Source organism: Bombina bombina, chromosome 4, assembly GCF_027579735.1.
Source record: "Bombina bombina isolate aBomBom1 chromosome 4, aBomBom1.pri, whole genome shotgun sequence".
In the NCBI taxonomy this organism is placed as follows: Eukaryota; Metazoa; Chordata; class Amphibia; order Anura; family Bombinatoridae; genus Bombina; species Bombina bombina.
The window spans coordinates 524,363,682-524,377,129 of NC_069502.1; the positions used below are offsets into that span (position 1 = coordinate 524,363,682).

The window sequence follows — 13,448 nt, forward strand, 5'->3', positions numbered from 1 at the left end:
AAGTACCTGAGTTGGAAGTAAATCCCCTATGAGAGGTCTGAGAGATCCGGTATAGGAAGCGCCACTGAGGGAATTAGCAGGTCCGGTATTGCGAGCTTGATCAGAGCTCCGGTAACTCCGTGGTCGGCGTGTGACGTCACCGCGGAGTGATCCAATGTAGATCTGGAACTAGGAGCCAGAAGAATTGTGCAGGCCGGTTTGCAGCAACAAACAGGAACAGGCGTGGGCTCAGGATAGTACCGTTTAGCTACCAGTGGGTGGCAGACGGTCATAACAAGCATTGCAGAATAGTAAGTCAGGGGCTTTATAGGCAATGCTATATTAAACAGAGTGTTAATTTAAAGGAACAGACACAACAATATGCCCTGCAGTGGTAAGCCTGACAGTATCCCCCCGTCTAGGAGCAGCTCCGGTGCTCAGGGTGCGGCCGGTCCGGGTTCCTCCTATGGAAAAGTGATATCAACCGTGGTGCAGAGAATTTACTAGCGGGTTCCCAGGAATCGTGCTCTGATGAATATCCTTTCCAACTAATGAGATATTGCAACATCCCCCAGAACAACCGGGAATCCAGAATTGCTTGAACCTCGTATTCGGTGGTAGAGTCTATTGAGACCTGTGGGGTACAATCTGATGGGATGTTTCTTAAAGCCTTGTATGGTTTGAGGAGGGAGACATGGAAAGTAGGGTGCACCTTCATGTTTTCTGGAAGTTTTAGGGTAACTGCATTTACATTGAGAATCCGGGTTATAGGATAGGGTCCTATGAATAAAGGAGAGAATTTCTTTGAAGGAGTGTTGAGCTTCAGGTTTCTAGTGGATAACCATACGAGGTCTCCGATAGCATAAGAGGGTGGTTTCCTTCTTTTCCTATCATAATATTTTTTTTGTGTTTCCTTTGATGCTTCAATGGCAGTTTGTATAGCAGAGAAACTGGTAGAGATGGCATCGGAGAGTTCAGATAAACCTGGAAAAGTGGTACGATTATCAGGGTGTAAATGAAACCTGGGGTGGAAACCATAATTGCCAAAGAATGGTGTAGTCCCATTGGTGGTATGGATAGTGTTGTTAAATGAAAACTCAGCATAGGGTAAATGTAGGGACCATGAGTTTTGTTGATCAGAGCAATAAAGCCATATATACTGCTTGATCCATTGGTTACATCGCTCTGTCTGCCTGTTACTTTGAGGATGATAAGCAGTAGTGAGCCTTTTGTCAATCCCGAATAACTTGCAGAAGTTTATCCATAACCTACTAGAAAATTGACTTCCTCTGTCACTGAGGATAGTAGTAGGAAGACTGTGGAGTTTGAAGACATGTTTTATAAGTAATTGGATGGTTTCCATAGCGGTAGGCAATTTGTGATATGAAATAAAATGTGCCATTTTACTGAATAGGTCTACTACTACTAAAATGGTGTTAGATTTGTTTGATTCGGGTTTCTAACCATGGAATTGATGGAGTAGTGAGAGGTAGTAGAAACCCATAGGGTGCTTGTTTTGTTGATTTGGAAATGGTACATGTATGACAGGAAGCTACATACTGTTTTACCTCTTTAGCCATAGTAGGCCACCAGTAGGATCTCTTTGCGAGTTCTAGTGTCTTTTTTATTCGTGGGTGTCCTGCGAGCAAAGAATCGTGGACAGTTTGTAGAACCATTTGTTTGCGAATTGGAGGAATATACAACAGTCCTTGGTGGTAGTACAACTTATCATCCCTCCTGTCCAGGAGGGATAGTGGTTTTGTTTGGTCTTCCGTTTGTTCACGTAGCAACTGTGGTTTGAAGTCGCAGATAAAAGAAACAAACCTGTCTTTAGGTATCAAGCTATCATCAGGTGGAGGCTTACGTTCGTAACATGGTAACCTAGATAGGGCATCTGCTTTATGGTTTTTACTTGCTGGTCGATAGACTATTTGATAATTAAATCTGGTGAGGAATAAATTCCACCTTACTTGTCTAGAGGAGAGGGTCCTAGTGCTTTTTAGGTACTGCAAGTTTCTGTGATCCATATAGATCAATATAGGAACACTTGTACCCTCCAGAAGGTGCCTCCAGTGCTCAAGTGACAATTTAATAGCCAACATTTCTTTTTCCCCAATGGGGTAGTTTTGTTCAGCTGAATTCAGTGATCGAGAAAAAAAAGCAACAGGATGTAGAGGTTTTTTTAAGCCATCTCTTTGTGAAAGAACAGCACCAACAGCAACGTCTGAGGCATCGACTTCCAGTATATATTGATACTCTGGATTCGGAAACCTAAGAATAGGAGCGGTAGTGAATTTTTGTTTTAAAAGCTCAAAAGCTTTTTGTGCTTCTTGGTTCCATTTAAAAGGTATGCTGGTTCTTGTTAGGATGGTTAACGGTTTAGTGAGTTTAGAGAAATTTTTTATAAATTTGCGATAAAAATTCGCAAAGCCCAGGAATCTTTGGACTTCTTTTCTTGATTTAGGGCTAGGCCAATTTTTAATGGTTTGTATCTTTGATTCCTCCATGTGGATACCTGAGGAGCTGATGATATACCCAAGAAAAGCTATACTCTGAGATTTGAAAATAAATTTTTCTGGTTTGACATAGAGGTGATTGTCTCTTAAACTAGAGAGGACTTGCCTGACATGTTATATGTGTTCAGAAAGCGTCTTAGAGTATATTAATATGTCGTCGAGATATATGACTATGAAAATGTCTAAGATATCTCTAAACAGGTAATTTATTAGATACTGGAAAATGGCCGGGGCGTTACAGAGCCCGAACGGCATGACTGTGTATTTATAGTGGCCGTATTGGGTCCTGAACGCCGTTAACCACTCGTCTCCACTTCACACTCTGATTAAATTATACGCCCCCTGAAGGTCCAATTTCGTAAAGAACTTGGCTCCTTCTAATCTCTCGATTAGCTCTGGGATCAGGGGCAACGGGTATCTGTTCTTTACTGTGATCTTGTTTAGTTGTCTATAGTCTATAATGGGCCTTAGGGAGCCGTCTTTGTTTTTCACAAAGAATATTCCGGCTCCCGCCGGTGATGTTGAAGGGCGTATAAACCCTTTCCTTAAGTTATCCTCTAAGAAGGATTTCAAGTGATCAAGTTCTGTTTTAGAGAGAGGAAAGATGTGCCCACAGGGAATATCTGCACCAGGTATTATCTCTATAGGGCAGTCATACTTCCTATGAGGAGGTAAACTCTCAGACTCGGTCTTATTGAATAAATCCATAAAATCCCTATATTCACTAGGTATTTGGATCTCAGTATCTGCCTGGGAAGTGTGGAGGATAGCAATAGGGATACATGTAGTAGTGCAGTATTTGGAGTTAAAGGTGAGTGAGAGTGTTTCCCATGATATTTTGGGGTTATATAAACTTAACCATGTTAAACCCAGAATAACAGGGGATACTGGTGAAGTAATAACGTTGAAAGATATATATTCCCTGTGATGTTCAGTCGTGGATACCAATAGGGGTATCGTTTGATATTCGACTGGACCTGAGGAAAGGATCTTACCATCTATACCACGCAAATGAATAGGAGATTTTTTGTGCACAAGTGGTATTTTATTACTATAGGTGAATTCCTTATCAATATAACAGGCTGTTGCACCAGAGTCAATAATGGCTGGAACGTTGACTCGTAGGAGATTCCACTGTAATAAAAGATTGATTTTACAATAGGTTGTGGTGGAGTCATAAGTATTACAGCAGGATAGGGTTGTAGTATTCTTAGAAAAGAAAATGACCAATGGCAATACTTGTTTGATGTTTATAGACTTATATCCAATATTAGGATACTTGGGTATTATTGACCCAAGTTCCAGGATAGGTGCTGTGTATATTGGGAACTACAATTGGAGAAAGTTGTGGAGAGAAGAGGGTTCTGCACAACAAGTATACACTTATAGCACTCTGAAGTCTGAATAAATGAATCACCCTTGGGTGATAGTAAAATCATAGAAATCATATGTAAGTACTGGGGTGTTATGGGCAAGATAGAACAAAGAGAATTAAATTAAAAATTAACTTTTATTGAGTTGATTAAAAATTCTCACATACATACAACACACAATTAAAACTACGACTAGAGGGAATTACTATAGACGTGCCCTTCAGATATTATGTGCTATAGATATAGCAAATGGAAATAGTACTTGTGGATTCTGAGGGATAAATTCTATATGTTGTCTGACTTATGTGCAAGTGTCAGATCACTTAGATATCCACCCAGGAATATTGGGTTGGGACTATTACCAAGTAAAAACTCTTAATTAATACAGCACTGGGGTGAATGAACTTAAGTTATAACATTGCCTGTAAAATATAAGGCACTTGGATACTAACAAACTGTTAATTATTGGCACACCGGTTAGTGGTGGATGGTGTTATTGGTAAGATGTTGTGCAAAAATCAACCTCTTATTTGATCACAAGATCAGATAGAGAGTTATTCCACTAAAATCAGCATCCCTATGAATAATGTGTAGTTACAAGCACCCGAGAAAAGTTGATTATAAATGGGTTTTATGACACCTCTAATAATCACAAAGGGTGGCTTGTTTATCAAAGGTGATTGGATATGAAGGTACTAAGAAGGGATTTAAATATATTGCAGCGGGAACTCTCATATATTTATATATGGGTGATTGGCCGTTTGTGGCTTGAGTTGATTCGCACAGCGTGTGAATAGAAGGCTGTGTGCTTGATAATTGGAAGTGGTTCTAGTATGGCAAATATATTGCTAGGAGATACATATACATGTGAACATAGTTATTTGTACAGAGATATTTCTTACACTGTATCGGTACTATTTATAGTACTATTTATAGTACCGATACAGTGTAAGAAATATCTCTGTACAAATTACTATGTTCACATGTATATGTATCTCCTAGCAATATATTTGCCATACTAGAACCACTTCCAATTATCGAGCACACAGCCTTCTATTCACACGCTGTGCGAATCAACTCAAGCCACAAACGGCCAATCACCCATATATAAATATATTAGAGTTCCCGCTGCAATATATTTAAATCCCTTCTTAGTACCTTCATATCCAATCACCTTTGATAAACAAGCCACCCTTTGTGATTATTAGAGGTGTCATAAAACCCATTTATAATCAACTTTTCTCGGGTGCTTGTAACTACACATTATTCATAGGGATGCTGATTTTAGTGGAATAACTCTCTATCTGATCTTGTGATCAAATAAGAGGTGATTTTTTGCACAACATCTTACCAATAACACCATCCACCACTAACCAGTGTGCCAATAATTAACAGTTTGTTAGTATCCAAGTGCCTTATATTTTACAGGCAATGTTATAACTTAAGTTCATTCACCCCAGTGCTGTATTAATTAAGAGTTTTTACTTGGTAATAGTCCCAATATTCCTGGGTGGATATCTAAGTGATCTGACACTTGCACACAAGTCAGACAACATATAGAATTTATCCCTCAGAATCCACAAGTACTATTTCCATTTGCTATATCTATAGCACATAATATCTGAAGGGCACGTCTATAGTAATTCCCTCTAGTCGTAGTTTTAATTGTGTGTTGTATGTATGTGAGAATTTTTAATCAACTCAATAAAAGTTAATTTTTAATTTAATTCTCTTTGTTCTATCTTGCCCATAACACCCCAGTACTTACATATGATTTTCTATGATTTTAACTATCACCCAAGGGTGATTCATTTATTCAGACTTCAGAGTGCTATAAGTGTATACTTGTTGTGCAGAACCCTCTTCTCTCCACAACTTTCTCCAACTGTAGTATTCTTACCCTTTTGTTGTCTCGGCAAAGAGGGGCAGTCTTTCACGTTATGCTCTTCTGAGGCACAATATAAACACAAGTTGTTCTCACGTCTTCTATTTTTCTCTTGGGTAGATAGGGGTCCTTTTAGGAACCCAATATCCATAGGTTCAGCTGTTGATTTACTAGAGGCATGAGGTGTGGGAGTAGTATAGTGTTTTTTGTAATGTGTCTCCTGATAAGACCTCTCATGCATACGTTCTCTGAGGCGTCTGTCTATTGTAATAGTGAGATTCATAAGTCCTTCTAAGGTGGTAGGTAGGTCTATGCGAGACAGCTTATCTTTAATAGGGTTGGATAGGCCAATTCTAAATTGGTTTTTAAGAGATACATCATTCCACTGGGAATCTTTTGCCCATCTTTTAAAGTCAGAGATGTACTCTTCCACAATTCTTTTCTTTTGTTTCAGTGCCCTAAGAGCTGTCTCAGCGGTTTGTTGTTTGAATGGATCTTCGTATAACTGACCCATAGCCGTTAGAAAGGCATCAAGTGAGTTCAATATAGTGTCGTTAGTCTCAAAAAAAGTATTGGCCCAGGTACGGGGCTCACCTCTCAGGAAAGAAATGATAGTCAGCACACGTGACCTATCGTTTGGGTAGGTTTGTGGCTTAAGTGTAAAAAGCAGAAGGTAGGCGTTTTTAAAATCTCTATATATTGAGATCTGTCGCCAGAAAATTTCTCAGTGAGACTTATTTGTGGTTCTGATGCATGCAACTTAGGTTCTATGTATTCTTTGATGTAAGCCTTAAGGGCACTATTTTCTGCCTTGAGTGTGGTTAAGCCCTCTGTTAGTAAATCAACTCTTTGGTTTAAAGTCTGCATACGTGTAGTCATCTCAGCTGGGTCCATTTTGTAAAATAGGCTTGTTATTCTGTCAGACTCTGATACGATAGCTAAGTGATAAGAATCATACAATGAGTTTTGAGAACCACAGCTGCTGAGACTTTTAACTATGTACTTAAAATTTGAGTAGTTGTAGCAGGATGAATTACTGCTGTATGACATGTCTATCAACAGTGATAGTGTCAAGCAGCAGATAAAACAGTAAGCAAGGTTAATGTCAGGGAAAAAAGTGAGCAGACACTTTTGCTACCACATGTGCTACTTATTAACACTGGAATTCTGTAGCAGTGTATCTCACAATGTATTCCATAAAAAACAAAATAAAAATAAAAAGCCTTGGTAAATAAATACCTTAAAACATAACAATGATCAGATTACTGTTGTACAACATAGAAGTAGAATTAGGTATATATGAGTAATATACACAGTTTAGAGAGAACTGACAAGTTTGTTTGTACTATACTCTAGATACAGGGGCTTTAGGATTAGCGGCAAGAATAAGGACAACTTAAAATTACTGTAGCCTTAAGTACCTGAGTTGGAAGTAAATCCCCTATGAGAGGTCTGAGAGATCCGGTATAGGAAGCGCCACTGAGGGAATTAGCAGATCCGGTATTGCGGGCTTGATCAGAGCTCCGGTAACTCTGTGGTCGGCGTGTGACATCACCGCGGAGTGATCCAATGTAGATCCGGAACTAGGAGCCAGAAGAATTGTGCAGGCTGGTTTGCAGCAACAAACAGGAACAGGCGTGGGCTCAGGATAGTACCGTTTAGCTACCAGTGGGTGGCAGACGGTCATAACAAGCATTGCAGATTAGTAAGTCAGGGGATTTATAGGCAATGCTATATTAAAAGAGTGTTAATTTAAAGGAACAGACACAACAATATGCCCTGCAGTGGTAAGCCTGACAATAACAAAACTCTCTCCTCTGCACTAGACACACTTGCCCTTCCCCAACTGCGCAAAACATCACGCTGTCAGTTACAGCCCTGGCACTATCAGCAAACACTCTATTTGCAAAGATGCTCCCATACTGCTGAGAGTGCCTTGAGAAAGAATCATTCTGATCCTGATTTCATCCACTATAAGTTTATTCGTCGTTCATACACTTTTGCATTTTTGCACTTTTTCATTTAGCCAAGCAAACCTACTTCTCTTCTCTCATATCTACTCTTTCCTCAAACCATAAATTACTTCTCCAACATTAACTCTCTCCTCTACCCACCTGCTCCACCCACCCCATTTGTCTTTAGTACTCAATACCTGGCAGACTATTTTTTAAACAAAACACATACTATCCGGAACAACATCCCAACACCAACCTGACATCTTCCAACAACAGGCCCAGTTACTCCCTCTGCCACTCTCTGCATTTTCCATCCAGCCACTGAGAATGAAGTTTCTTTGTTACTATCTTCCTTATGCCTCACTACCTGCCCGCTCGACCCTATCCCTTCCCATCTAATACCTTCCCTGTCTTCCACCCTCACTCCTGCTCTTACTCACATCTCCAACCTACCTCTCTCTATCGGTTCATTCCCATCTTCTTTCAAACATGCAAAAATCACTCCCATACTCAAAAAACCCTCCCTTGACCCTACTTCTCCTGAAAGCTACCGCCCCATATCACTGCTTCCACTAACATCAAAACTCCTTGAAAAACTACTTTACTATCACCTAACCCACTTCCTGTCCACAAACTCCTTGCTTGACCCCCTGCAATCTGGATTCCGCCCTAAACACTCAGCTGAGACTGCCCTTACCAAGGTTACTAACAATCTTCTTTCTGCTAAAAGTAATGGCTACTACTCCATACTTATCTTACTTGACCTCTCAGCTGCCTTTGACCGAGTTGACAACCCCCTCCTCCTACAGACCCTTAGAACTTTTGGCCTCTGTGACACTGCTCTTTCTTGGATTCACTCTTATCTATCTCACGGTATTTGTCTGTGTCATTTGCTGGTGACTCCTCCTCTCCAATGCCTGTGTCTGTTGAAGTACCTCAAGGATCTGTACTGGGTCCTCTATCTATTCTTCTCCATTTATACTTCTTCACTGGGTAAACTTATCAACAATTATGGCTTCAAATATCACCTCTATGCTGATGACACCCAGATCTATTTTTCCACCCCCACTCTCTCTCCCTCTGTCCTTTCTCATGTCAGCAACTGCTTATCTGGTATCTCTTCCTGAATGGCCTCTCACCACCTAAAGATTAACATGTCCAAGACTGAGCTCCTTCTAATCCCCCCTCAAGCTCTACGCCGACTTCTGACTTTGCTATCCCTGTGGACAGCATCAGCATCTCCCCATCGCCCCAAGTCTGCTGCCTCGGAGTTACACTTGACTAAAATCTACCCTTTATCCCCCACATCCAATCTCTTTCTTTATCCTGCCCCAACCACCTATGCAATATTTCCAAGATTTGCCCTTTTCTGAGCGCTAACACCACAAAGCAAATAATCCACTCCCTTATTATTTTCCGACATGACTACTGCAATAACCTACTTACTGGCTGTCCTCTTTCCCACCTCTCCCCCTTCAATCCATCCTAAATGCCTCTGCCAGGTTAATCCACCTTTCCCGTCACTCTGTATCTGCTGCACCTCTCTGCGAGTCCCTTTATTGGCTCCTTATTCACAGCAGAATTAAATTTAAAATGCTCACCCTTACATACAAAGCTCTCACCAATGCCACTCCCCACTACTTTTCCTCTCTAATCAACAAGTATACTCCAGCCCACCCACTAAGATCCAATAATCACCTGCTCCTTGCATTTTCAACTATCACCTCTTCCCATGCTAGACTGCAGGACTTCTGTCGTGCATCACCTACCCTCTGGAACACTCTTCCTCATCCTGTCAGGCATTCCCCTAATCTTTCTTCTTTTAAATGCTCCCTGAATACTTTTTTGTTCAGAGAAGCCTACCACCTAACTCAGTAATAAATTAATTCCACTTACCTAATATTTCCCTCATCTAACTCTGTATTAACATCTTTCTCAATCTTGCAGTCCTCGCCTCCTGTTTCTCAACCTCCTACCCTTCTAGATTATAAATTCCCACAGGAATAGGGCCCTTAATTCCTCCTGTATGTGTTTGTAAAATTTTGTCTTGTCTCTTACAAGTTTTATATCATTGTTTTATTTAAATGAATTGTACCCATGGACAGCGCTGCAGAATACGTTGGCGCTTTATAAATAAAGTATAATAATAATAATAATTTGTTGATTTGAAAGAGGCAAAGGAACCACTGCCTTATGCACTTTCTACAGCCTTCCAAATGCACAAATATTAAAACTGGATTAGATCTGGATTGGTTACAGTTATGCTTGTAACTTAGACAATAGTAACTGACAGGATCACTGTGTATAAGGGAAGTAGAAATCTCTGGATTCAGCAGTGACTTTGGTACTTTCAAACAAGTAATTATTTTAACCAGGATAAATAATTTTATATATTTAAAAAGCAGTGCAAATAACATTTTTACAATTTAAACAAATAATTGCAATGATAAATCACCCAAAAACATTACATTGATTGTATTAATTGTATGTACATATGTATGGTTTGAATTTTAATTAAATAAAAAAACAACTGTGTTTACTAACATGTTAAACAAATATAAATGCATACACATATACACAATATACACACACACACACATATATATAAGATATATATATATATATATATATATATATATATATATATATATATAAGCTCTCATTTGATTTAATGTGCAGAAAAAGACTTTGATTTAGTGATGTGTTTGTGTGTTTTTTATATATAAATAATTCAGTGAACTAGATAATTATTATATTTCTACATAAAACTACATAACTGATAAGGGTTTTATTGTTATATTTCATTCTAGATTGTTCTGTTATGGAATACGACACAGGCAAGACCATTTAAAAAAGTTTCTCTCACTGTTAATGTGACTGAGCCCAACTCAATAGTTGCACTGTCAGTTGTGGATAAAAGTGTAAAGCTTCTTGGAGATCGGATGGATATCACATCAAAGCGTGTAAGTAAACATCTGCTTTCCTTAGGCAAACATAAATTATAATTTTGTGAATATTCCAGGTCAGATTTATAAATATATTTTGTTTCTTAAAAGGAAGCTTTTTTAATGACATACTTTGTATGCAATTTGTTATATCAGATATAAAACAGATGATGTTTTGCAATTAAGACTGTAAACATTAAAGTTAGGCCTTAAACATACTAAATTGCAGTCTTATCTCTCAGTTTCAACTCTAGTAATTAATTTGGTGTCAGTTTTCTAACAATAAATAATCTGTTTATGTTTCAAGTTACTACAGAGCCTGTTTTTACTGTATATAATATTGCTATTGTGGTTTCTTTGTGGAAGTGGACAAGTTAGTTTGTTGTATGGTTTGTTTGGACAAAACTTCATAACCTATTTTAATACCAAGGCTGGGCAGGGCCGGCTTAACAATGGGACCAACAGGGTCCCCATGGACCCAGGCGGCCACATGACAGGGGGCGGCACTTCAGTCAGTGACTATCACATTTATAGTCAGACTGCAGCTCCTGTCTGCCGCTCCTGTGGACCGTCTTCTCAGCTCTCTGGGGAATCCGTTTAATATTGACAAGCGGCACAGCCGCTCCTAACCTACCTTGGTCAATGAAACACTATGAGATTGACTATCTCTGTGGGGTCACTCCGGGTTAGTGGGTGGGACTGACAGCAGCGGGTCAGGAGCGACACACACAGTCACTTCCCATACAGATTTTCTGCTCAGTGCTGCTGCTTCCCTCCTGAGTCCCCGCCCAATAACAAAGTGTGGATCACTCAGCTGCCTAAACTTTTCTATGGGGCAGGGCAGCTGACTCGGGAGGGAAGCAAGCAGAAGCAGCAGCAGGCAGCACGTTTATTCCCCTCTAGGCTGGGTGTGCAGGGAACTGAGGTCCAAGCCCATTAGCCCAGTGGAGATAGGAAGACTGGGGAATGGAAGGTAGGTAAATTTTCCCCTAAGCACCAGTTTTCAAATGATTTTGCATTTGCTGATGTCATGAATCAATGAATATAACAAAATAACAGGAGGAACTTCAGACCGGCATGTCACATGATTCAGATCAGTAGCAAACACTACTAGAAATGTTTGCTGCTGCTCTGATCATGTGACATGCTGGTCTGAAGTTTCTCCTGTTATTTTGTCTGACAGCCAGGCTAGCATGTGACAGAATATGCAGCCTGAGGCAGGGACTAGTAAAGGGTGATGTCTGGTCTCTGCTGTGACAGTGTTATGCTGTTTGGGTGGAGGCAGGTACATAAAATGTATATGTGAACAGTTAATCAAATAAAAGGTAGTCAAACTGCAAAGCTGTGTATTTATGATAATGTGGAGATAAAGGTCATTAAACTATTATTTATATATATATTATATATATATATATATATATATATATATATATATGTGTGTGTTTGTGTGTGCATAGTATAGTCATTGTGGCATTCAAGTTTTAATTAAAATGGCATTCAAATTTAATTGCAGTGTTATGGATGGAGTTAGATAGGTAGAAGTGTGTGTGTGTGTGGGGGTGGGGGGCGTCATTTTGATCTCGGACCCAGGCAGCACAATGTCTTGAGCCAGCCCTGAGGCTGGGGCAACCAATGGAGAGAATTATATAATATATCTATCTATTTATGGGGCCGGTCCATTATCTTTCTGATAACTGCTTCCGGCTTGTCAGTGTGTTTTTCCAGTAATAACAATCCGAAATGTATCCCCAACATGAACAAATGTTCATATGAATTACAATGGCCATTTGGCACCTCTAAAGATAGCATTACATGTGTTTTGATTGATTCACCTTTTAGAGTGTGTGAGGACAATAATAATTTACATGTGTAAAATTAACTTTTATCTTCTGAAACCATCCTTATAAGTGTTAAACAATCTGAATGCTATTTGTATATAGGGATGATGGGTATATTGAGCATGTTTGCTTATGATTTTTTGTTTTAATTTTTTAAAAGTTTATAGTAATGCATAAAATGTGGCAGACATGTCCAGTGCAGAATACACATTTTCATTTTTTCTGTATAATAGTTGCATCATTATGTTTAAATGTTATTGTTAATAGATTTTATTTCTCATGTAATATGTTACTAGCAGCATATACAAATTATATTTTCTCCTTAAATGGAAAGAGTCCACAGCTGCATTCATTACTTTTGGGAATTAAGAACCTGGCCACCAGGAGGAGGCAAAGACACCCCAGCCAAAGACTTAAATACTCCTCCCACTCCACTCATCCCCAGTCATTCTTTCGCCTTTCGTCCCAGGAGGTTGGCAGAGAAGTGTCAGAATTTAATTGTCTCTTATGGAGGGTAGTACTCTTTGACATGGGACAGGAGTTTTAAGTAATCCTGTCAGTCTCTCAGTGAGGGCTTGGATGAAAGTTAGAGTCCGGAGATGCAGGAAGAGTCTTTCTGCAAAACCATCCTGACTCTTTTTAACAGCTTCTCAAGCAATCGGCGTTGGTCAAACTTTGCTCCAATGCCTGCTTTCTTCTCTCAAGTCAATGCGGAGGCGATGCTACTATCCGTCACACTTGAAGGGCCGTGTTCCTGTTCCAGGGTGTAGATTCCGGTAAGATCGTTTCATTTTCTTTCTTCGTGAATGTACAGTACTAATGTTTTCGTTTTCCCGAGAGGCTACCACCTTGTGGGACTAACTTAACATAAGGGTCTCAGTTAGTCTCCTTTAGTATCTTGGAATCAAGGGTTAATATCTCCTGAGGGGGGTTATTGAACAGGGGGGGTTAATCATG

At 39.6% G+C, this 13,448-nt stretch overlaps 1 protein-coding gene across 1 annotated transcript in view; it reads left to right on the plus strand.

Moving 5' to 3' along the window:
* Positions 1 to 13,448, plus strand: part of CD109 (CD109 molecule) — a 401,861-nt gene that overhangs the window by 146,050 nt on the left and 242,363 nt on the right. Inside the window, 1 exon segment of the mRNA XM_053710442.1 lies at positions 10,519 to 10,671. Coding sequence (XP_053566417.1) covers positions 10,519 to 10,671 — 153 coding nt within the window.